The sequence below is a fragment of the Gymnogyps californianus genome, chromosome 18 (genome assembly GCF_018139145.2).
Source record: "Gymnogyps californianus isolate 813 chromosome 18, ASM1813914v2, whole genome shotgun sequence".
Classification (NCBI taxonomy): Eukaryota; Metazoa; Chordata; class Aves; order Accipitriformes; family Cathartidae; genus Gymnogyps; species Gymnogyps californianus.
In genome coordinates, this window is record NC_059488.1 from 4,714,891 (window position 1) to 4,741,101 (window position 26,211).

At 43.8% G+C, this 26,211-nt stretch overlaps 1 protein-coding gene across 3 annotated transcripts in view; it reads right to left on the reverse strand.

The window, feature by feature from the left end:
- Positions 1 to 425: 425 nt before the first annotated feature.
- BRINP1 (BMP/retinoic acid inducible neural specific 1) overlaps positions 426 to 26,211 on the reverse strand; it is a 60,101-nt gene continuing 34,315 nt past the window's right edge. For all 3 annotated transcript variants that reach the window (XM_050907897.1, XM_050907898.1, XM_050907899.1), the window contains 5 exons: positions 22,088 to 22,257; positions 20,681 to 20,786; positions 13,713 to 13,949; positions 8,052 to 8,274; positions 426 to 1,603 (listed from right to left, as the gene is read on the reverse strand). In XM_050907897.1, the coding sequence (XP_050763854.1) occupies positions 463 to 1,603; positions 8,052 to 8,274; positions 13,713 to 13,949; positions 20,681 to 20,786; positions 22,088 to 22,257 (1,877 nt within the window). In that variant the 3' untranslated portion in view covers positions 426 to 462. The remainder of the gene's footprint in view (positions 1,604 to 8,051; positions 8,275 to 13,712; positions 13,950 to 20,680; positions 20,787 to 22,087; positions 22,258 to 26,211) is intronic.

Below are 26,211 nucleotides of genomic sequence, written 5' to 3' on the forward strand. Positions count from 1 at the left end.
ACATATAACTTTTGTTTGTTTGTTTTGATTTTTTTTTGTTTGTCTCTTTGTCTTGGCACCTGCATAGCAGAAAACTTTACAGTTCATTACAGAAGTTTGCCCCTCTCTCTGCTCCTCCCTTTATTTACTCTGCTGCCCCTGAGGACTAGCAAGCAACACCCCCAAGGTCAAGAGAGACTAAGGTGTTACCCTTTTATGACGGATTATAGAAATAACAAACATGCCTGACAGTTTTATACAGCTGCTAGAACAAGTTTAGTTTTCAACAAATGAAGAATTTCCTCTTTTTTCCTCTTTTGTATATTAATTACATTTTACAAATCTTGGTTTTCCCCCCTTTCTTTACTTCCCCCCCACTTTTCTTTCTTTCTTTTTACTTTTTTCTCTTTTTTTTTTTTTTTTCTCTTTTATTTTTTTACAGCAAAAGGATCAATCACCAACATGTCCATTGAAAAGTCCGGGTTAGCAGAGTTTGGCTGTCATCTGGTCCGACTGTTTGAGGATCTCGGTGTTGTACAGGTCTAGAGCATGGTTCACACGGATAATCTCGCTGTTGGTGAGTTTCAGGCGGTGCTTGAGCATACAAGAGAACAGATCCAGCTGGGGCTTCCCTGGGGCCACGGGAGGCGCCAGTCTATTGATTCGGTCCCGAATATCCAGCAGCAAGAGCATGACGGAGGAAGAAGAATAGAACTGCCCACCTTGCGTGTACGACTGGTTGACCTGCTGCACAGCACTGCGCAGTAGGTCAGCATTAAAACGCAGGCTGTAGCCATACACCTGCACATCCGAGATCTTGATGTAGAACTGACGCTTGGTGGGGTCAGAAAGGTCCACGGGCCCTTGGCCAGTCTCGTTACGCAGTAGGGAGGGCAGCCGAGTCCGGCTGCGTAGGTAGATGTGGACGGTCTCAAAAAAGGTTTTCCACCGGTTGCCCAGTAGCAGGGTCCAGTTGTAGCACTGGCTGTTTTGGAGGCGGATTTTCTCCCAGCGTGGGTAGCCGTACTCCCCAAAGGGCATGTTCCAGCCCTCCGAGTGACTCCCGCTGAACGGGTTGACATAGACAAAGAACATAGGGTCCAGGCTGCTGTTGCGCATCTGGCAGATTCGCATGGAGATCCCGATCACCATGTGGATGAAGTCCATCCGGTTCTTGTTGCTCTTCAAGGTCAGGGACATGCGTTTGCGCCACCTGGGGTCGAAGAAGGTGTCCAAGCGGATCTCATTGCTGATGAAAGTGGTGTGCACATACAGGCGAGAGTCCATTTTCTGCAGCAGGTACTTCAGCTCTAGGTCTTGGAAGTCCAAGTCCGTCTCAAAGCTGATGAACTGCTCACTCCGCTCCGAGTCTACGTTCTGAGGCTCGCAGCGACCCCGGTAAAGCTTATAGCCCTTGTTGCACGAGCCGCAGAGAGAGATGTTGGCAAGGCTGCACATGGCACAGCTGTTGTTGCCCCCAATGATGCAGGGGATGGGGCGCTGGCACAGGCTGGTGCCACCGTGGCAAACGCAGCTCCGTTGGCTTTCCAGAAAGGTCCCCCAGAACCCATTCTCATTGCAGTAGAGCAAGGACTGGACCCGGGTAAGCCATTCCTGTATTGTCCTGCAGGTAGGAAGAAGAAAGCATTAGCATTGTAGAGCCTCACAGAGTCTTTGGTGTTGGCATCTTACTAGAGCTACAGCGTTTTCAGGGATATATCTGAGGCAGAGCTCTCAGAACATTGATGCCCTGCCGTGGCATCTGGGAGCTATTCCAGACTATTTCTAGACTGAATCTTTCATCTGCTGTTTACTCCTTTGGTGGAGAGCAAAAGCCCTCTGAGAAGTAGCTAGAAGTTAGAATTGATCATCTGAAGTCTTTCTCTTCACACTGCTCTAAGAGCTGAGACTGGCACAGTCTCCTGCCAAGGATCCCATCACTGCCACAGTGACAAAGTTCAACCATGGGAATGGAGCTGATAAAGCCATGCCAGAGGCTGAGGTGCTATCAGACATTGCAGGTCAGCATAACTCCTAGGCTAGCAGAAGACTCCTCTCTGTGTCATTGGCAATTCCCCCCACTCTCCAAAAACAGACCTGTAATGGGATGAAGCAAAGCCAGTAGTAACCTCTGCTTATGGTGCAGAGCTCAGTAACAGCAGAAAAGGGGGTGGAAGTCAGGGTGCATAGAGACAAAGCTGCTAGAACAGCTTCTCCTTTAAAAAAATCTGCTACTAATTAACCTCTTTTTACAACCTCTCCCCTTAACAAGCAGCCACACTTGCCCATTCCCAGGCCCCACCACTCCCATAATTGCTGTATCAGGGCGCTCACGTCCACATCCTGCAGCCCTGGAACGACTCCTAATGAATGACACTGTAACCCACGTTCGCTTTTTGTATAACCCACTTGCAAAGTTGCCTTGCTGCCCCCCTCTGCCCCCTCTCCCCACCGCCCCGGGAAATCTCAGCACAGCGACTCCTTTCTCAGCAGCCTTCAGCAGAACGCCTTGTTCAGCCGCCTGCTCCCTCCCCTCCGCCTTCCCCCCAGCTAATGAATACTTCATTGTCTCCTCTGGGCAAGAAGTTCTTGGTAGCGCTGCAGTGAGAGGACTGGCTAATGACAAATTAGGATTCAGTCCCTGTAGAACGGGAGGAGTGATTATGGACAGAGGCTCTCAGAGCTGGATTAGTGAAATTCACGGCACCTGCATCGCCTGACCTCCGAATAATCATTAAGCTGTAGGCTGTATCAAAGAAGGCATTAAATGATACAGCAGCAAAGAACAGCAAGATGATTAGGGGGAGGGAGCGAGTGGAGGGATGAGAGTATAAAACAGAGGAAAGCGCTGGAAGGAAAGAAATAATCAAGGAGCAGAAGCAGAAAGGGTAGGGGAAGAAAGAGGGGGGAAATGTGCAGGTAAAAGGAACAATGAGAGAAATGCAGTGGGCAGGAGGAATAGGGATGGAGAAAGGGGAAAACTGAAACAACAGCAACAACTGAAAGACAGAGGACAGGCAGGAATGAAGAGGAGGAGGAAGAGACTGAGTGAAAGGAAAAAAAATGAGACAGAGTGAGGAAAAAGGAAGTGCATTAGCAAGAAAATTCTGAAGCCTTGGATGTGGGAAGAGACAATTTTCACATTCCTCCTGTGGTACATGGCTGCCAGGGTCTCTTTCCCCTATTCACAGCTAACAGGAGCTCTCCTGCTAGTGGAAAAGACAGGGCTGGCTAGGGAACTTGGGAGCAAGGCAGTGACCTCTACAAATATCTGCTGTAGAGGGAGATGGTGACAGCTCTGGTCCCTAGAAAAAGTGCACAGGGCTCCTCCTGGTTTCTAGGACAGCTCTGCTTCAGAAAGGAGGGGACAGCACAGCACAGTGTGACTGCAAAACTCATTGCTGACAGCAACAAGCACTCTCAAAACCATCCCCTGGGGGCTGAGTCTGCCTTCTGCTCATAGGTGAATTTTTGCTCACTTTTTCAACAACACAAATATTTTTTACCCCACCTGAAGCCTTGCATCTCCTGTTTGGAAAGCCAGCCAAATGCACTTGAATTTAGCAAGGCACCCAGATTCCAAGTTTCAGTCTCCCCAAGGTGCTGTGAACCCACCTTGATTCTTCCATGCACCTCCCTGAAAGCTTCCTTCTTTGCTTCTAACCACTAATCTAAGCATCAAGCTGAGGGACAATGAGCAAGTGGAGGATGAACTAAAACCAAAGCAACCCTCCAATATACACACACTGGGTTCACTGGGTTGGGGGAACTCCTGAAGGGAAGCACAAGGTTCCTGCATGCTGCCTCTTCCCATGATTGGGCTTGATGACAATGATGAAAATCAGAGGTTGCTTTGAAGGGAGTATCTCCTGCAGCCCCAAGCTTTGTCCCTAGCTCCCACCCTGACTGTAATTTCTACCAAGACAAGGACAAGGAGAAGCCCAGCGGCACAAAGAAAATGAAGAGCTGAGGCAGCAGGCTGGTGGCAGACAGACGGTAAATGTCCAGCTCCATCAGGTACCCTCTCAGCATCCCTACCCCTGTCCATGAGGTGAGGACAGCATTTCCCTGATTTCCACAACTCTCTACATGGTCACATTTGTTGCTTTTTGTGGGACTGGGCTTCCAGATGAGGTAGCAATGGTTGCTTGTAGGACTAAAGGTGGTTTCTGAGGTGGGTTTGATGAGGTATTCGGCACTGTCAGAGTGTGCCTGTGTGCACATACTGCCACCACTTTCGTACAGCTGCCAATAGCCTCGTACAGCTGCAGATGCAAACGACAGCCAAACACACTGAGCAACTACCATGCACAGATCTCAATTCCAGCTCTGTGCAAGTGAACATGACTCTCCTGATTTCCTCATGCACTTTCTCATGCACAGGATTCCCAGCATATTTGTGCAGGGCTGGCTTGATGCTTTACACAGGTTTTACATGTTGATAATGCCATTGAGTTCATGGCACAAGGACTGCCAGGCTATACAGCAGGGGACAATAAAAATTAGAGTCAGATGACCATATCCTGTCTGTCTTAGGTGTGTTCTATCTTAAGAAGAGAAAAAAAAAGCTATCCTTCCATCCTCTTGTACTAACAGTTGACAGAGCAAAACAAGAAAGGAGTCTCAGCTGATATCTTGCAAACGAAACTAGTAATTTTCCTGTTCCTCAGATCAACTTTGTGGAGGAAGGATGGGAGGAGATCAGGAGAAAGATGGTTGGGTTTTTTTGGGGGGTGTGTATATGTCTTAGCATTCAGCAAAGACACAAGTAGGACAAAAAAAAAAAAGGCTACCTGCCATCTGCTGATGGCAGCAATAAAGGACGTAATTAAATGAAAATGCAGAATCCAGGGCAGAGCTGGGCATCGGCTACAAACGTGACAATGGGAAGGGTGATAGAGTGAGAGAGAGGAAAAGCGGTATAAATTACGCCATTTTGTCTTGCAGCTGGGACAGAATAAGAATATATGCAGGACCAGTCACCGCCCTCCGCTGACAGGAGGTAACTTCTTAAAACACACACCTATGATGGCTCAGACTCATGTGAATACAACCAAGAGATGTCAGGGCAGAAGGAAGCTGAAAAAAGCCACTGTTCAAAAGCTGAAAGCTAGTAGCAGAGTAGCCATTGATTTTCATTTTAATTATTTTCTCTTTCATTAAGGAGTCACCAGTTTTTCTTTCTCTCTCTTAATATCATTGCAAAAGTTATTTTGCCTAATGTTTGCTACCTCTGCCAGTTCAAAGTATAAAGTACTAGAGGATGTGAAATTTAAAAAAGGAAAACTATGTCTTCAAAGGTCACTGTCAAGCAATTTTACATTCAACTTTAATATCTTACATTCCAAAACCAAAATGAAAAAAAATTACATCCAGGCAAAGCTGTAAGTGAGAGTTATTTTGCAGTGTTTTCTTGCTGTTGCTCACTGGAGACATGCAGTCCTCTGGCAATGCCGGGAACTGGGAGCCAGGTAATCATGCAGAGCTGTCTCACCATTTAAAACCTATCTGTTGTGACAAAAAAAATGTTTTGCAGGACAGTGTTGGGCTTTCAGATCAGAAGCGGAGGTCAAGTTATACAGAAAGGTGATGAATAATTTTCTTTCCTCCTGACTTGTCATCCTTCAGGATTAATCAGGTCTGAGGAGGGGAAGAGGCTGATGGGTGTCCCTTGAGACAAAGATGCAGCTTTGTTGTAGATGGTGTCTGAGCTGATTAGAAAACCAAACTATACCAAAACAAAACCAAAAAACAAACAAACCAAACAAAAAACCACAAAAAACACCAATCAAAAACCCGATCCAGCAGGACAGATTCTTTTTTTTTTAATTGCAAGAAAAAAGGTAGGGATTTAACAAGTTTTCCTTTGCAAACTCACCTTTCACTTTCCAACCAGCACTAGCTGCTGTGGAGGTGCTTTTGGGCTTTCTGTATGGAACAGTGAAGTAAAAAATGCTATTTTTATTCTCAGCAGCTGTGAGATGTATTCTTAACTAATGACAATTTGGCTGGAGCCCAGAACATGTATCAACCCCCGCCTCTTTTGGATGTTGTTTATATTTTACATCCAGAGTTTTAAAATGCAACTACAGGTACTCATTCAACATTGAAGCTTTAACAACTGAGGAGTAGTTTCTTTTTTAAACCAACAAACTTGACTGCAAAGAGGTGTTTTTTAAGCAAAAGCAGTGCAGAGCAAATATATACATATATATATATATATATATATATTTCCTTCTTAGCTATTGCAAAAGGTCATGGAGAATCAGCCTAATTGCCAAAATCCCTCCTCTTTCTTTCTTTTGGAAACATCACCTCTTCGTTTCCCTGAGGACAGTCAACAGCAATCCTATTTCTTATTTACATTGCTTTTGAATATATAAAGCAGGCTTACTATTATGTGTATTAAAGAGAGGGAGAGGCTTGCTCTTAATAGAACCTTTCCATCCTTTCAAAGCCACTGGCATGCTTGATAAGCATCTGTCGTTCTGTACAGTAACAATTAGAAAATTAGAGTATTTCCAAGCCCTGTGAAAAGAATGATGAAATGCATACCTCTTCTGCTACACATCTGCCTACCGAGCCCCTCCTCTGCCTAGCTACAAATGCAGAATGACAAATAAGAAAAGAAATGATAATATGCCTGGTGGTGTTGACTTAAACAAATCAAGCACATCAGTCAGTTAAAAACCCAGCTGCCATCATCCATTTCGTCCTCCTTCCCCCAGATTTTATAGTATTAGTTGGAGGCTCCCTTTCTGCGTGGCTGACTTTTTAAAATAGAAGAGAAATGTTAAAGACATATTTATCTGAATGCTTTGCAGCAACATGGTTGGCTGGATATTTGCTCGCTGCTGCTTCACTTTGTTGTTGTTGTGGCACAACTCAAAATAATGCCTGGACATGCTTGTGATTCCTCTGCCAGTTGGCTTCTTTATAGCAGCTCAGCCAATTGGCAGGAATGGGCCAATTTTAGGAAGTTCTCCAAAGACTTTTTTTCATAATCTCATAAACTTAATAGATGTTTCTCCTTATCCCTAGTAAGTCCATCAAGTCTTTGTCCAGAAACATGAGATATCTTGGTAATTAAAGAGTTGTTAAGCCCTGGAAGAGTTTCCCGAGCTGCACAGTGATGAAATGAAAGCTCAGTGTGTTTAGCGGCCAGGGGGCTGGATGATAACAGGAGACAGCAGTCAATCAGTTAATTGTCTCTTGAGACTGAATATTTAGGAGGTGAAATGAAGGAGGTGAAAAAACAGTTCCTCTACAAATGTTAACTGACCCTTCCAAGAGAAGCATGGAAGAAAAGGCACTTGGACTCATTTTTTCCAAGATTTTCAGTGTTACTTCACTCCAGGCAATGTAGAAAGAAACAGCAAGAGTTGTTTATTACAACCCACAGATGTAAGTCTCCAAAAATGACTGGAAGCAAACTTAAACTTAGCCATAGGTCAGGGCTGAAAGGAGGCAGCAAGAGGTGACTATTGGATATCAATAGTTGCTGTAGCTGTAATGGAAAATCTACTCTCTCCATCTGTAATAACATTGCGAGGCTTCTGATCAGTGGAGGTTTGCAAGTTCACTCTGCATTTTGTAGAAGAGATGTGATCTATTCCAAGTGAAACTAAAGCTTCTCTTTCACTCTGGCTATATTTATTGAGGAGCACAACTCAAAAATGGGCTGAAGCATCTTGCGCTCCGTATGTCCACTTTAACAGCAAATGGAGGCTTAAAGCTTGGCTGTGGTACATGAGGCAAAACTGCTTAAAAAGCAGCTTGGCTGTCTGATGTCAGCCCTGTCATAGTCTTGCAGAACACTACAGAATAAGTGGGTGCCCTTCACCTGGGTAGGTAAGACCACACAGAAGGGACGTGAATATGCTTAGGTATGTGATAAAGGTTACTTACACCTCCAGAAATTTCAACCCGCTCCCAGACTTTACCATTTTCCCCTCAAACCTCCATGTTAGCACACCCTATATGCAAACACTTAGGCTGCTGCGTTTAGGTCCAAGCCCAGGCTCAGCTCCATCAGTCACCCATCACACCACAGCCATCCCCAATGAAGGTACCTTTCTCTAGGCAGCTGGTGGTTAGGATTGTGCCGACACCGGACACTGAGGCCAAAGAGTTTGCGGGCAGTGCGCTGGATCTTCTGGCGCTGGGCTTCCAGGGAGCTCTGCAGCAGCTTGTAGCGGTTCTGCAGATCCCAGTCATTCCCCCAGTGCTGGTGGATGCTCCCAATGGTCAGGAAGTGGTTGCTAGGTAGCCTTTTCATGAAGGATTTAAACTCATCTGGAACACACAAAAACGTGGAGAAATACAGAGGTTTCTGAACTAAAACAAAGTTACAAAGCTTTTCATTAGCAGGATGGAGAAACAGCAATGATGTATGAGGCCATCAGTGCTCTGCTAAAGGAAGGTGATGTCCATTAACTCACTGGTCTGTCATTCTGCCCCAGGAAGCCCGCTAATTCCATGGCTGTTGCTGCTCCCATATGGGAAATGAAACCTGGAGAGTATTAGGGTGAAACAATATGGTTAATGTGTACAGGGTGAAGAAAAAAAGAGAGCAAATTCCCTGGAGGATGGGATTATAGTCTAGGGGTTATGAACAAAAAGCAGGGAGTTGTAATCAATGTCAGTTAAAGAGTTCTCATTTAAATTGTTTTTCAGCTGCTCCTAAAATGCCGTTTGTTGTTGAAGTCAAATCACTTTGGCTGTGTCGTTAAAAAAAAGAGGAAAAAAAGCTTTAAAAAATCCCCAGAGGAAGAGTTTGGATTGTGTTAAAATGTCCTGCTTTCTCATTTTTTAAAAAGAGCATTCTGATTCTTTTTTCTCATTTAACTGAGAACTTCATCTGAAGTTAAATGAGTTGCTTTCTGTAACTATGAAAATAAAATAAAATAGTTTGCAGGGCTAAGGTCAGAACAAAATGTGTCAATTTTAGCTAAAAGAAAAAAATCTAATTGATCCAAAAATATGTTGTTAAATGTTTTTTTGTGATCACTTGATTTCCATTTGATTTTGTTTGATAAGGGTTTGTTTGTAGGGTTTGAGTTTTTTTCATCATAAATCAGGAAATCTGATACTGTTTCTGTTTATGACCACCCCTTTCTTCCTAACTGAGAAGTATAGTTTGCTTAGACTCTGATTACCAGGCTGGGACACTCTCGTATGGAAAAAAGAGATGGTTCCAAGTTTCTCAGTAGAAAATAACCCAATTTTTGATACCAGAAAACTGTGTTTGACACACTGAGACCCTGAGAAACATGAGGAGTGGACCAATAAAAACCCCATAAAGTGCAATAAAGAACAGAACAGAGTTCTGCACCAGGAGAGAACAACCCCACACATCAGTACAGGCTTGGAAACAACCAGTTGAATAACAGCTGCTAGAAAGGTCCTGGGGGTCATGGTTGGCACCATGCTGAAGGTGGGTCAACACTATGTTCTCACTAGAAATAATACAAACTGCATGCTGGGCTAAATCCAGTAGATTGGGGAAGTTGATATTCCCCTCTTCTTGGCACTACTGAGGCTGCACCTGCATTTCTCTGCCAGCTTTAGGGACACCCAATTAAAGATGGGTGTTGAAAAACTGGGGAGAGCACAGCTGAGGGCTGCGGAGACGGTCAAGGGCCTGGAGCACAAGGTCAGGTGGAGGGGGCTGCGCTTGTTTAATCTGGTGAAGAGGCCAAGGGGCAATCTAATTACAGCCTACAACTACTTAAAAGGTACTTACAAATATGAAGGAGAGAAATTCTTCTGATTAGAGACAGATGATATAACAAGGAGTAATAGACAGTTTGCAGCTTGAGAAGTTCAAATGATTTATTGAAAAACTTCTTCACTTGGAGGTAATGCAGCACTGGAACGTGCTGCCCAGAGATGCAGAAGAATCTCTCATTTCAGACTCTGCTCGACAAAACCATGGCTGACCTGATCTAGTGCTGGTGGTAGTCCTGCTTCTAGAGGGAGGTTGAACTAGAGCCCTGCCATAAACCCCACAAAGTATCCAATAAGAAATGCAGCCATCTTTTCCTGTAAGTTATCTACATTATTTTTCTTCCTTTCCTAATCCTTTTTTTTTTTTTAAATTCCTTCATCCCATTTTCAGAAGGAAAAGAGGACAATAGCCAAAAAAAAGGCAAAAAATGAAAGCTTGTAAAGGCTGATATCTTTTCAAAAAAAGAAATAATCCATAGAATTATTGGAGGAAATCAGACCAGATATAATTTATAACCTATCGTACAAAGCTTATATGTATTTGCATAACAGATTTCCTATTATTCAGCAACTTGCAGTTCATGCTTATCTGCCTAACAAAGAATATCTATGCATTAGTCAGTACCATCATTACATAAATGGTAAATGGATGTTCATGTCCTACTCATCACATGGTGAAACCGAGCACCTAATAAAAATAATTATCATCATTGCATTATCAAGATCCATGGGACATCTGCTTGTCTCCTTTCTTCCCCAAAGATAACTGAGAAATTTTTTTTTTTTAATCATCTCTCAGGCTTTCACTCTATTTGTAATGCTGCTTTCAGTGCCCTTCTCCTCCCCAAAAATGATTCTCTCCTGTTCAGTGGTCCTCTGAAACTATCATCATGTATAATTGCTTCTGTTGACCATGCTGATTACTCCTGGTACCTTTCAGCAGTAAAAGCCTTGCATTTGCTTCCCGCCCCTTATAAATCAATTTCCTCAAAAGCCTGTTTGTGCAAAAGACCAAGCTCTTTTCCCTCTGATGATGAATGTGCTACATTTTTCATAGAGACAGGTATAGGAGAAATTTCAGTGCAGTGTGCACATTTTGATACTGCAGTGCAACGTTGGGGGAAAAACAAATGAGCAAAGAAATCCGGCAAAATAAAAGCTCGATGAGGTTGTTTTAAAAAAGGGGGGATGAAAAAAGAAAATACTTTCCAAAAAGAATAGTTTCTTCATTATTTATTTATAACTATTCCTGGAGGCCCCAACCAAGACTATGGCTGCATTGTGCTAAGCCTTGTATATTTCTGGGAATAGTTCATTCTTAACCCTGAGAATTTCCAATTAACTAATAAGTCTGTTTGCATTTGTTTTTACTTTATTTATCTGCACAGAAAAAGTTGATGACAGCTAGGACTACATCTCCCATAATGCAACACAGCCTTGCTTTTTGCTGAGTCACTCAGTCCCTGCAGGCAGTCCCATGGCAATGACTCATCATCACAGGTGGTGCGGGGCAGAGGGTCCAGCCTCTGGAGAAGAACGGTGGTATCACAGTGCAACGGCCATGTCAAACATCTCTTTCAAAGATGAAACCTTCATTTTTCCAATGCTTGTCTTTCCAGATAAAAAAAATAAATCACATTTTCATCAGAAAGCAATAGTACTGCAAAAAGACCTCCATGACTTTTAATCAAAAAGCTGCTTTAAAATCCAGAATCACAGTTCTGATGCAGAATTTTTTGGCCAGCCATACTAAAATTCCAAGAATAAGGCAGTGTTATTTTTCTCAGTTTACACATGAGCAATGAAGCACAGGACTAAGAGAGCTCCTGAGCTGATTTAAAGCATCATCAGTTCACTGCAGCCTCTTTGACTTTGAAGATGCTATCCCAAATCACACCAAGTCTTGATTTGCCCCGCACGATTTTTTCAAATTGACATAAGAATCCAACACAGATCAGAAACAGAATATAGATCTTTTAGGCTATCAGCAGCTTCCTGTGCAAATGGTATTTGCTTTCAGAGCACTCATGTGCCTTTCAGCCCACTTTACTGGAAAAGCCTTCAGATGTCATTAGAGATTTCTTTTCTGCTGTTCATAATGAAGAAAATCCTCTAGTTATTGGGAATACTTATTAAAACAAAGAAGCAAAATACTAATACTATAGTCTTTTGTGATAGCAACTTTCATCTCAAAGGAGAAGTTCATGCATGATGCAACAAAGTGATGAATGAGATGCAGCAGCTTCAAACATAAAGATAATCACTCCATCTAGCCCTGAAAACCTCCAGCCCTGGGTGGAATATGGCTACAGCACAGCAGAGAATTGCACTGCAATGTGTCACTTTAACATGGCAAATGAAAAACACCTTCCCCTGTTGAAATCTCAAGGGGAGGGAGACTGAATATAATTATCTACCACAGTCTTTGCTTAGATCGAGTGCAACAAGTACAGAATGTAACAGTAAAACAATCACTGTGGGACTGTAATTCTTCTATCTCCATAGGGCGCTCACCTTCTAAGTGTGATCTAGGGGCTAGATCCCCTAGGAATGTAAAGGGGTTTGATGAGTGGTGGCCAACATGTGGCTCTTGAGCATCTTGTGTGAAGATCCTTTGCCAGAACGAGCAACTAGTGACACGTAACTAGTGGCAGAGCTGTGCTGGCAGGCGCTGCCAGTAATCCTGATTTGTTAATACTGAGCTAGCAGAAGCTTCTGAAATCCACATTTCTGGTTTGCCCTGGTGTACCTACCCAATCTCTAGAAACTCCCAGAAAACCACTGACCTCTTCAGCTAGTGACCTACCTCTGGAACTGCCCCAGCCTCGTGGCTCCCCATAGTATATGGGGGGATCATGTCAAGACAGTCGTCAGCCTTGGGCCATTAACTACTATGCTGACTTTGCTCAGCTGAGCACCAAGTTGACAGCATGAGCTGGACATAAGAATCTGCGCAACAGCAGACATGCCAGCAGGACCCACATATTGAAGTATGAAGCAGTCCTCAACAGCCCACTGAGGAAACATCATAGGCTGCTTCATTTCAACCATTAAAGGGATTAAGGTGACCTTCAACATGAAGAAAGAAGTTGCTCCTGGGAAGACTTCTGAAGAAGAATTCTTCAGTGCCTTGGAGCTAGATGGTCCCTTCCTCATAGTTTTCTTTCCTAACATGGCAGACCTGAACAGTTATGACAATAATCATTAAAGAAAATGTGTTGGAAAGTAACTGGCTAACACTAAGAGATGAGAGTCAGCAAAGGGATAAGTTCTCAATTAAGTTCTGCTAAGTGCCCACATGGCTTCAGGGTAGGCAGACCATTTGCTAAAGGAAAGGATGTAATTGCACTGATACTATTGCTCTCTTTCCTATCTCAAACGCTCGAGAGTGCGTATTGCAGAAGTATTACAGCACACCTACTATGGGTGTTACCAGCATCAACATGGAACAAACTCTGCTGACACCCCCAGCGTCACACTGGGAGAAAGTGGAGGTAGAAGAGAAATGTTCACACCAGCAGACATCGGCACTGTAGGAGAGAGAAGTCATTTTCCCTTCTCCTCTCTGTCTCAAATGAGGTGTCATCTGGCCTGTGCTCTCTCTCTGTGAATTGCCTTTCACCAAAGCAGAATAAATCATTCATGCAAATCTGAAAAGCAATTTCTGCATCATTCATATTGTGGAAGTTTCTCTGTAGAACTATTAAAGAGAGATTCTGAGCTGGTTTGGTATAAAAAAAATCAGATTTTTAATCAAACAAATTCTTCCATGGAAAATATCCCCTTACACATAGAATTACGTGTGGTCTGTGTTTTTGTCTGTATGTGTAATATAGAAAAAAAGGCACTCCCTCAAGACTAAGATCACATTTTTGGGTTCAATATCCTCTATTTTTTATCCGAACTGGAGCATTATATTGAGGGAAGAAAAGATTCTTAACTAGTATAATCTGACATGTTTTGTTTGAAATAAATCAATCGGAAAATGTGTTTTGCTTGGTTACCTGAATTCTCCAGATCTTTGTAGGCTTCTGTCCAGGTCTTGGCCATGTTTGCTAGCGTGTACTCCATGATCTGGATGTCAGTAATGGGGCAGTTGCATTGCGGGAACTCCTCCGCACACTGGCAGCCACACTGGCTGTTCCGGCAGATGTACTCCCCCTCACCATTGCACATGATGTAACTCAAGGCAGACTGGACAAACTTCTCTTGTAAATACTGAGGAAAGATGATCTGGAGACCTGGCATAGAAACAAGAAGCAGGGATGGGGTGGAGGGGGGGGGGGGGAGTCATTTCAGGTATCTGTTCTTTTCAAAACCTGTTTCATTAACAGCTTGGGAAAGTGATGCTGAGGAACTAAAAGCTGCTGGGATTTTTCTCTTGGAACTGTCATGAGTAAGGAAGGTGGGGTACAAATTGCATGCCTCCAGTGCAAGCAGTGAGTTAGCTGAAAGTAGAGCCCATCTGCTCTGTGAGAGAAGGGTCACAAGTAACTTCCCCCTCCCCAACGCCGAGTGTACCCGCTTCGTCCTAGTCCTGGATCCCAGTACAGTACAAAGCATCTGAATGCAAAGCCTCCCTTATTCCCAGGTGCGGGTTTTTTCATGCTTTGCAACCAAGTGCTAGTTCAGAAGCGATGAACATTATGCTGTTCTGACCTGTTTTGAGAGAGACTAAATAGGTTTGGTACCACAGAAACAAGGAAACTACACACTGAAAGAGGAAAGAAGAAAGAAAGGAAAACAGAAGAAAGGAAAATAATACAAGGAGGGATTTATAAAAGACCCTTGCAGAGTTAAGTGCCCAGCTCCCACAGTATAAATACAGGAGCTGGGTACCTGAGTCTTTTCAGCTTGCTCCCTGCTAGGAAGGCTACTTGCCAAATCCTATAAAAGTGCAAATGGATTTAGTGCCAATGATTTCAGTGGTGCTCTGAAGATTTACATTAGCTGAGAGATCCATCCCCATGTCTCTTTCTCCATAGCAAGTGTTTGTGTATCCATCCATCTGTGCAGACATTACTGTAGGTGTACATTTGCTCAGATACCAGAGGACATGATAACAGTTTAAGTGTTTGCCCTGTGTACAGCGTACATGTTTTTCCATCCTGTCCTTCTCCAGCCCCCATCTCCAGGCTCCCTACAGATGTCCCTGAGGATTCACAGCTGTTTCCTTCTACCTGGCGAGCCCTGCTTGTCAGACTCAGCCAGCATCTGTGGTGCATGAGGCAGAGACGACAATAACTCTGAGCGACCCTTTCGCGGGAAGCCTGGCCCACTCGCCTTCCTCGTAAAAGGCCCAGGGATTTTGGAGTGGCAGATAAAGGAGTTTGTGGCTTGAACAGCAGCACTGAACTCCAGCGTAATGAAGGCAGGCGGGTCAATTACCCATCTGTTTGTGTTTCTGTTGTGCTGAATTACTGTATCCATGGCTGACAGCTCATTGGAGTGGAATGAAAATAAGACAATAATTCAGAGGATGAGAGTGGGCAGGAAGAAGGGCTGTGACTCCTTTCAGGAGTTCAGGCCCATCTCTGTGATGGGTCATGTTCACCTCAGACAAGAGAAAAGTGGCAGGCACTGCCCCCGGGACCCCCATTACCCTTTTGCTTTTGGTTCCACAGAGACACCTCAGCCTTGACGAGGTCCCTCTGGAAGACCAAGCTGGGGGGGAATCAGGAGGCTGTTGAAGGCCCAGGGACCTCTGTTTCCTCTCCCCTCCTGCTATTGCCAGGGCATGGTCTCTGTGAGCACCATGCCTGGTGGCAGCAAGCTGCCCCATTGTCTGACCTAATTCGCAGCTGAGCGTGGAGCAGTGGCAGCCACCAGGCAAGATGAACACAGAGCAGCCTTCAGCTGGAGAAGATGTTTGTGACACTTGCACAAGGAAGGATTTCAAGCCTGGCATTTGGAGGCACTGTGTCTGCATAGCTCCTGCTGCCTTTTCTGCGATGCTGTTGCGGGGAAGGGAGGGAACATGCAAGGGGCTGACCACAGTCTACAGCACCCCTGCAAACACCTCAAGGAGTCGTCTAAGGAGAATCAGCATTTTGAGGTCCCTTTGGTCTTTCCGGAGATGTTTCTCAACAAGAAGTTCAGCTTTCTTCCTGTTGTCTTCAGGAAGCAGTGAAGTTCAGTCTGGTTTAGGGATTTATCTGAAGCAACCACCAGAGAAGGATGGTCCCTTTTCAAACCTTCACAGTGACATTAGGGATGGTCCCACCTGCCAAGCTCCAAGACTTTCCTTCAGAATGGAAAGAAAGTGCAGCACTATTGGAGAAATGAGATCTACAAAAGAGGCTTGAAAAGCCTGAAGGCTGCTGTACTCACTGAGCTTGCAAGCTCACAGGAGAGGGGGGCTGGACTTCTTGATGTGCATTGACCCTGTTCATTCATGGTCCAACTCCCATGAATAAATCTTTCCACTCTGCTTCATGGAGGAGCAACCTGCCCTGGCCTCAACCTTTGAATATGAGGCCCAAATGACCGTAGGCTCCTCAGCCCACCATATTTTCTTTTTGAATTTTTACTTGGGTAACAGCTGTCTGGTCCCAGCTACAAATGATACTGGCTTTGGAAATTTTTCTTCTGGAGGGAATAGGGGTAAAAAAAGCAACTAATGTTTCAGGGAAAGCACTTCCCATTGCAAGGGACACCTATTGTGTATCTCAGCACATGCAGAAACATGAATACCCTGCAATCTCCAAAACATAACATGGTCCCATCCTACACTGCAGAGTGCCCCATGTGGACACTTGCTTTTTGCCCATAAAACTCATGGTTTCTAAAAAAAACATTTCCAGGATAACCTTCTCTTGTAAGAAATAATCTCATGTTTAAGAGGTAATCAGACCCCCTGTACACTTAGCACCAATTCAACAAACCACTTATATAAATACTTAACTTTAATCAGGTAGGCAGTTCTGCTGGAATCCATGCAGTTAACTGTAGCATTTAACAAGCAGCACATATTCAAATATGTGCTTAGACCAGGAACACAAGTGACACGCAAATCCAGCTACTCATCAAACCACAAGTGTGCATACACCAAACACAAAGCCCTAACTTCAAAACTGCAAACATGCTGTAGGGATTACATGTGACTCAGATCTTCCAGCCAGGAATTTCCTTGTGGAAGAAATCAGTGTTAGGATTACTGAAATACAACCATGCCTGCTTTCACATTTGTACTTTGACATATATATATATATATATATATAAAAAAATACCCATACATTTATCATTATACCTGGACATGGGCAGATTCATACCAATATTTTTGGTTTTGTATTGAGCATGCTCGTGACCAGATCCTAGCAAGATATTTTTACAAGTACTGGGCCAGTAGCGTCTCACCCAGTCCTGGTAACCTCCTCATTCATATGTAGTTCTGTACCAAGCCCAGTGACTAAATATTGCTGACATAGAGTTGATTACAGCTGTCAGTAAAGCACAGGCGTGATTAATCATTTTTAAGGTAATCTTTACAAACATGAGATTGTAAGAAGGCCATACTGGTTGAGACCACTGCTCTGGGGGCTTCAGTTGCCACCTTTAAAGCAGGAAAGCCGTAGTCCCAAGGACTGTAACAGCACACCAGCCCCACAGAGCGGGTTGCAGCCAGCCATACTAGCTGTCAAAGCCCTGCTGCCAGCCACAACCTTAACAAAACATCCCAAGATGCTGTTTTGTTCTCTAAGAAATTTCTTTGAATATTGCAAACATTAAAAAAAATACTGGTTTCAATCTTTCATTGTTGTCTACTGATAAAGCAACCTCATGTCAGCAGTGAAGCAGGGGGGCAACCTGGTCTTAAAGACTGAGACACTAGACCATTTTCATGGGGTGAACACCTCGATCCAAGCCAGGGTGCACAAGGAATGGGCTCATCCTCCACAGCAGCCTCAGTAGCTGGTAATACATGCAGAAGGCAAGTTTGCTGGTGACGAGCGTTAGGGAGAATATCTTAGTTTTGAAGGTAGCTTATTGATCAGAAGGAGGAATTCTGCCACTCTGTAAATTATAAAGTTCCTCTTTAAAAATTAAGAGTAGCACAGATTTGGTATAGGTTTGTCTTAGTTAACTACAGACAGAATATGAAGTGTCTGACAAGGGAACATGTCCTGAATTCACCTAGAAAAACTATTAGAGAGAGATGTTTGGCTTTGGACTGTATATAAAAGGCTTTCTGCATTAAAAGAGGTAAATTTCCCCAGCTCTAAATTAGAGCTATTTGAAACATTTTCCACAGAAGAGTTCTCTGTTGAAAATGCAGTTTCATTGAAGCATTTTGTGAGAGCATGTTGACTCCAAAAGCACTTTTGACAGGGAAAGGTCTAAATGTATTTTTTACACTTCCTCATTTTGTTTCGCTGAAAAGCTGAAATGTTTTGTGTTGTCATTACTGCTCTGCCCATCTTGGCAAAGACTTTAATGCTAATTGTAATGTAAATTTTAATATTCTATTACCGTATTTGACATAACAAACTACCTAATATGCAATATTTCCTGTTTAATGTCGCAATGTTTAGAATAGCACAGAAGGATTTTACCTTATTGAAATAGTGCCATGTTGCAATATTGATATATACTGTCACACTGTCCAAGAGGATATGTCTCTGGAATTTTAATTTCCCAAAACTTTTCAAAATGTTGCTTTTTTTCCACTCAAATTTTCAAATTTCAGCCTAGGACATTTTTCCAGGGAACACAAATTCCTGTTTCCCACCAGACTGCTGTAGAGCTGTTAGCATCTTCCCCTCCCATGCTCTGGTTTACTCCTCTTCCAGGCAGCACAGGCAGCTTGTGCATCAGCCGCACTGGAGGCAGAGGCAGGTGAAGGGACGGTTTTGTGCTGGTGGCAGGGACAGGAGGATACGAAGGGCAAATAAGTGCAGTCACCTGTGAGATCCTGGCCCACAACAGGATCCCCCCCCATTCCTGTGCGGGGAGGCTGCATCTCCGCACAGCCCGCCCCATACACAGGACAGGGAATCTGCCCCCAGGTAGTGCTAGGAAAAAGGGAAACCTTCTGAGCTACTGTGATAAATGTACCTGTATATATACCCCAGTGCAGACATCTGACACAGATGTACATGCATGCTGGGTCCACATGGATACTGGTTTATAAATCAGTGGTGCTTTTCTGTCCACGTCACCACAGGTGCAGAACCAGACACCCTGCACTATGCATACATCCAGGTCCTCCCCTAAACCTCCAGGCTGGCTGACCTTCCCGAACCCTACAGGCAGGCATAAAGGTAGCTTAGCTCTGGTCTGGCCACTGCACCTCCTAAAGGGCATGTCTTTGAAACCGTGACTCTCACGGCTGGGTGGCAGCAAGCAAGTTCAGAAACACAAATTCTTCCTGTCACAAAGATGCTGCTCTTTTATTGAGCCGGCCTCAGAGCCAGAGTGACACAAAGGTAGTAACATGGATTTCTGTCAGCAGCTCATGCTCGGCTGCTAATTAGATCAGAGGAGACTCCGTCACGATCCATTACCTGCAGCCCTGTGACTAATTCCTAATGAGGCCTCTCAAAGCAGAGGAAGGATCCTGGGTAATTATCCCAAGAACTGCACTCCAGATTAGGTGGAAAACACTCAGGTGTAGCTTTAAAGGTCACTTTGTTCTATTAGGAAGAGCTCCTACCTTCCTCCCTTCCCTCACTGTCTCCCTTGGCTTGGGTCTGACCTCTCTCTGCACTGGGTTATGCCATGAAGCTCCATGAAACCCAGGTGTAGTTGACCCCTGAGGTCCTCTGTCTGCTCCCGTCGGAAATCACAGCCTCATCCACCTTACATCCCCTCTGTCTCCTAAATTCTCCCTCTTCCTCCATCTCCTTCCCCCTCCCAGGCATCTTGCTTTTTGTCTTCTCTTGTAGGATCAGATAGCCAATAGAGATCTATTGATTTACCTACTCACCAGTTTGTCTGCCTATAAACCGACCTGTCTGCTTATGTAGCTGTTTACCTAGTTACCTGATGTGTCATCCTTCGGTTTTCACTACCAGCAGCCATCATCACAGTATATAAAAAGCCTCAAATTGTTTATTGTTAATTAGGTAAGAAAAGAACTCAGTGATCTAGATAATCACCGGAATAGTGAAAACCACCTGCCTATTATTTTTAAAGGCAAATAACAACAACAATAATAATATATCCACAACATGACTCAGTAAATGAAACTCAGTTTCTGTGAAACTAAGATTAAAACAGCACTTGCCAAATTATACTCAAAGCGGAAGATGTAATGTAGCCCATTCATCTGAAAAATTAAAATTTGTGCAAGTACAAGGATTCCAGAAATAAAACCATCTGGGCAAATGAGCAATTAAATCCCACATTTCCTTATTTTGTCAAAAAACTTGGGAATAATCTTAGTAAATTACACGCCCAGTGAATTTCCTCCTTCTACTGAAGCTGACTTCTTGTAACCAGCATGTATTTATTTATTAATTCAGTCATGACCTCTATCTGTTGACTTCTGGACTAGCTCCCCAACTGGGACTGAAGCCATGGCTTCTAGCATCCAAATAAAACCTCTGTGACTTTTCCCAAAGATTACAGTCATTAGAGAGTCCCAAAAGCTGATCTGCAAACCTCTTACGCAAATCAGCAATTTGGGAGGGACAAAGAGATGTGGACAGAATGCCCCTTCAACATTAATGGAAAAGGTCACACTTATTTATATCAGTGTATGTATAATACACAGAAGTGTATAACACACTTCACCGGGGTCCAGTCTGCAGTTCCTTGCGCCTTTAGCTCAGTCCTTGTCAAGCCCTGGCTCTGCTGTGCTGAGCATCATATGAAGCCACCAGAAGCCATGAGCCTGCTTCACGGAACTTACAGTGAAGAGGCGATCACAGCAAACAGAGGAGGGGAAAAGGCTAGAAAAATGAGCACCCCTCTCATTTCATCCCCCCACTCCATGCCCTGTATTACCGTCTCCCTCATTCCTGTGCCCTACCTTGCAGGTGGAGTTTGCTCTCAGTGCTTTGCAGAAGGACAGAACTCACAGAGTCCAGATTGTCGTAGCTGTTACAGCCCAGGGGGCCAGTCCGAGTTTCTGTTACCTATGGAGGATGTAGAAAAGAGAGAGTGTTCCCTTTGATTGCAGCATCACATCTACCCCAGGCAGGTTCAGACCTTGTAATATATTGACCTTTTGTCACCAGCTGATGCAGTCCAAAATGCATCTTTCCTAATTGGGAAAAAGTGCCCCACACTGGACAGACATGGCTAATGTTTGGCACATGCACAAGCTGAAAAAAACCAGAGTGAATTGTATCTGCTTTCTTTATGGTACTGCATGTTATTCTGGGCTTGGCAGTGAGGTCCTGCAGATTGATGTTTCTCAGAGGATCTCCATTGGAGAACATCAGAAGCCAGTAGAGGAATTATTCCCTGGCTTCTCTTGCTGGAAAGCAAGATACAGAGATGGATTGCCAGCCCACAATGGTGCCTAGTGCTCCCACAACATATGTGCACACCATACTTGTGCTGAGGATAGATGAAGGCACAGATGACCTGCAGTGCTGTTGCTGTTGGTTTCCACCCATGGAGGAGAGCTGCCCTTCCTGAATTCACAAAGGGTGATTGTCTGCTGTCACCGTTTCAATATCTCAATTCGATTTCCCATCCAGAAGGGAACAGACTCAGCCATGAGACACCACAAAGCAATAACAAGAGCTGAAACCTTTCAGAAATGGCTAACAATGACGACTCCATCCACATCACCTTCCCTGGAGTGAACTCTGCAACAATAAAATCCCTCCCCAGTATAGGATGATTGCTTTCAGAGAACGCAGCCTTTGTCTGCAGAGCCATTTTTCCCTATTTTGTATGCTCTGAGCAGCTCCCCTTCCTTCCTGCTGCAACCCCCAAGCTGTGTCTCAGTCCGTTTCATTCCAGATGCTTCAGTAATGCCACACTGAGTTTTTCACCTTTTCGTGTAGTAAATTCATCTGAGAGACATTTAGCAGTCTTACACTCACAAGAGGAAAATAATTCTGGGTTGCACAGGGTTGCCCATTTCACAGACCTGCCTTTCCCTTCCAACCTCCATCGCTGATCTGGATTATCTGTTCCCTTTCTCCCTTCCAGAGGTCACCACTACACATAGCGGAAGTCTCCTATCCTGCATAACCATCACACTGAATACCCACCTCTTTCCAGATATTACTGGCCCTGAGGAAGTCAGTTCTTCAGCAAGGTCCATAAGATAACAATTTACCCTGGGAAATCAGCATGGGAACAAAACCACTTGTGATCAAAAAAAGACACCACATTGGACTGGCAAAGTCCTGCCCCACATCCCTACAGTATTGGTATGGACACACAATCTTCTTTCTCTTCCCAAGGCAAGATACAGTACCTTGATTGCTCCGGTGGAGATCTGGATCTCATGGAGTCTCCTCATGGTGCCATCACGGTCTACAAAGTAGGAGGAAGCAAGCTGGTGCAATGCTTCAACGCTCTGGGTAGCGTTTCCTGACTTTCTGTCGAGGCGGCTTTTGTCCATGTACATGGTCAAGGCCTCCTCACCTGCAGCAGAAAGAAAAGGAGATTTCAGTAAGGCCCAGGAGGCTACCATGTAGGGACATCTTAACAGGAACGCTTGATGTCACATGTTGTACCTAAAGAAAGAAAACTCTGACCCTAAAGCACTCTTAAATGAACCCACCCTTCCTCACCGGTACCAGAACTTCAGTGTAGTATATATGAGCCTCCTTCTCTATTCAGCCAGAAAGGTCAGGTCCACCACACTTGTCGATCAGCTCCACTGAATTGAGTAGGTAACATTTGGGATGTTTATTAGCCAGCACAGCTTTACCACAACTGTTGGAAAGGATTCAGACCATTTGTCCCATTTGAGGAACACTTTTCTCTGTGGGCAGTGCCTCTGGAACGATGCACACCTGACCAGAGAAGATGCCACTTCTACGCAATTCTCTCTGACCTGATTTCTAGAAGGAACAAATGATGATCTAAGTTGCAAATAGGACATAGGTATGTAGGTGGGTACACAGGACAAACAAATGCTATTGTACCTCTTTAGCTTTCAGTGACCATGCAAAAGGGTAAGGGCAGGGGGCTGAGCAAAGGAAAGCTATCAGAGGAAAGAACAAATGAGAAAGTTAAGTTAAACCAACTACCCTTTCCGCTTTTTTTCCTCTCCTAGAGTCTCATTCAGTGAATTTAAGTGGAGAGTGAAAGAATTGTGCAAGATAAGGAACAACAGCGATTTTGAGCAGGTAGTCACAGAGAACCTGTGAGTGAAACAGTTAAGACCTGATAGCACCAAACATCCTAAACATTAGCAGAAACCTGAATCTAACAAAAGATATGTGAAAAGGACACAAAGCTGAGAAGTAATATTTACCTAAAAGTTCAATTTGTGCAGTATGAGCCAGATTAAAATCCAGTTCATTCTTAACATAAGGCTGGCATTGTAGAAGGAGTAAAAAGGTAGAATACCATCCTGCATTCTTAACATCTGAAGTTTTGATTTTAATAAGTGAAGAGAATAGATACCTAGGGTAGGAATGTGTCATTTCTACATAGCTCTCAATGAGAAGAGTGGTACTTGTTCTGATTTGATAGATGAACCACTGATGAAAACATTGCCCCTGGCAATGATAGCATGGTCAAAAAAATGCACCACCACTTTTTAGGCCAAGAAATATTTTACTTTTCAGCATTCTTACTTTTTTTTTTTAATGAGAACAAGCACTTCCTTTTCTTAAAAATTCATATTAGCTGAAAGTTTGATTTGTCCAAGTAATTTCTTTTATTGCATACATGCAAAAAAACCCCCAGTAACCCCTCCCCCTTGCTTTCCCTGGAAATTTTCCAGCTTTTATCTGGAAGCCAAATGCCTGAAAACAAACCAAAAATATTCTGGCTGAGAATCAAAACTTTTTTATTGGATTTCAGTTTTTCAAGCGATTGATATGTGAGGATTGAGCCTTTGGCTTTGAGATGAAAAATGGAAATTTTTGGTGGAAAGAAGATACTTTTCATCAAAAGAATTGATGAATGAAGTTGAAAAGTTGAAATCTTTTAATTGGCTTCACGGGAGCTAAGTGGAGAAGTTTGGCATGTAAAACTTTCTCTCTTTAATATTTTGTTAAAAATAACATACTAACCTTTGACCATGATCAAAGTTGTAGTAGTAACAGTATCATCATTGTCACTTCTCACAAACACACTTTCCCTGGAAAATGACCAGCTTTGATTTCCTTTATCACCATTAACATTATTATGCGTTGAGCTGTGTGAGGAGACCTTGGCAGAGATCAAGGCTCTGTCACATCAGGCTCCATCCACACAAACAGCAGAAAGATGGTTCCTGTCCCAGAGGATTTAAAACCCACGTATCTGATAAGACACAACAAACAGCCGGCAAAGCACAAGGTAGTAAGATGACTGTGATTAGTGTGAGAAACAGCAGTCACCGCACACCAGATGCCTGGCCGCTGTCAATGCATTTTCAAGTTTCATCTCTGAGGTGAGTTTTACATGGGGATTTGAAGGAAGGTCAGACTTTGCAAATTTTCATGAGGCAACTCGTTTGTCACCAAAAGGATGCCTGCATGGGAGTTAGCCAAGAGGCTTCAGGGAAGATAGGCTGGATTGGTGTGAAATTTTGTATTTTGTGCCAAAAGTTTTGTACCTCTCATGTAATGGAAGTATTTATCTGCATGGAGATGCAGTAGACATAAATGATGCCTTGCCTCCATTTCATGAGGCTGTGAAAGGAGAGGGAAGACTTGGGATAATTCTCCCTTTAGCTGCAATTCTCAGAGGAACCTGTGGGATCCAGGTATCAACTCTTCCTGAATTCCACCAGTAACTGGAAAAAACAGCTTTTTCCTGGAAAAATATCATGCCTTCTTATAGCCAAGGTGCAAAAATCAGGACTTTTTCAGTCCAGACCAGTTCATTTTAGTAGAGGAATGCTGATATTGGAGGTTCCTTGAACAGAGAGCAACCAGGAAGTGTGGGCTGAATTGCATCAGGCAATAACACTGGTTTCAGGTCACCAGGAGATCACCATTAGCTTTCGGTCCCCAGACAACATGAAGCAGGCAATGAGCAGCTGAGACAGCTCCTAGACATCAGACAGGAGAAACCTGTGCTCTAAGGCACTGGAGATCAGTGATTTCCCCACAAAAGATGTCATTTTTCCTCCCTGAGGTGTTGGGACCCCTCCACTGGGAGGAAGAGGAAGAAAACAGGAAAGTAAAGCCCAAGATATTTGGTGCTTCTCCTGAGGGACAAATACTGTCCCTAGGAGTGAAGGGTGCTGAGCAGAAATAATGTTGCTGGAAACCTATTCTGTGTACATGTGTGCAGACCTGGAAAAGCACAGCATCCCCATGGAGAGTGCACATGAGAAAGCAACCCTTAGATCAAGAGAGGTTAATAGACTTTTGCTGCATTATTAAGTCTTAATTTCTCATTTATTAAGCAGATGCTATGTTCAAAGTTGTCTTTCCTTCAGGGCTTTCCCTGCAAATTGGCTCTCAGCTCTGTGTGCTCCATCCCGGAGCATGGATGCCCTCAAAATGACCCTTCACCAATCCCTTTGTCAGAACTAAACTGGAGCAGAGCTGGTTTTTTATTAGGCTCCAGGGGGACCCGGCTGCTCTGTAGGTTGAAAGGCACCAGAGCTGTTCCTCAAGTGGCCAGGTGTGAAAATAGCTGCTGTGTTCAGGTGGGCTGGCCTGATCCATCACCCAGCCTCCTGGGGTCCATGCAACAGCTGGCATTTAAAAGCAAAACAATTTCCTGCATGTTTGTCACTCATTTGCAACCAAATAAGACATCAGGCTAAGTTACAAACATCTGCAATCCAAAGCAGAATTCTTGTAACTTTTCTGAGGAAATGTGAGGTCTTGGGAGAGCAAAGGTGCCAGGACATGTCTGGTTTTATATCCCAGTGGTCTTGTTTAGCCCACAGACTGTGATTAGTGTGTCTTCCTTGCATAATGCGTGCCCAGCTTCATCTACATTCTCTCTGGGACTGCCATTGCCAAGATAAATCCTCCTTTTCTCCCCTACCACTGCTCACCATGCCCTGGGCTGATGGAGCATTTAGCACTCCTCTCCAACACCAGTTCTCATTACAAGCCACTGCATATTTAAAATTGTTGTGTTGTAAAATCAGGAGAAGAAACAAGCCCCTGTGAATAATTCACAACCTCACCCAGGCAAAATTAAAAATATATTTTACCATCAAAGGTCCTTCTTATTTTGCATTTCCACAGATGTAAGTGGCAAGAAGAAAAAGGCATGTCAATGGAAAGAAAAGTAAACCCACAAAAAACTCTTAACACTTTACTGAATTCTTACTTGGCTGGCTTGGGCTCTGAGAAATATGATCCTGAAAAGCGGTTTCCTCAATAAAAAGGAGTTTATCTTTATGCAGACTTCATTAAGGCCTGATGCAGGCAGTTACTTGTACTCTTCAATGCATGGAAACCTGCTTTCTCT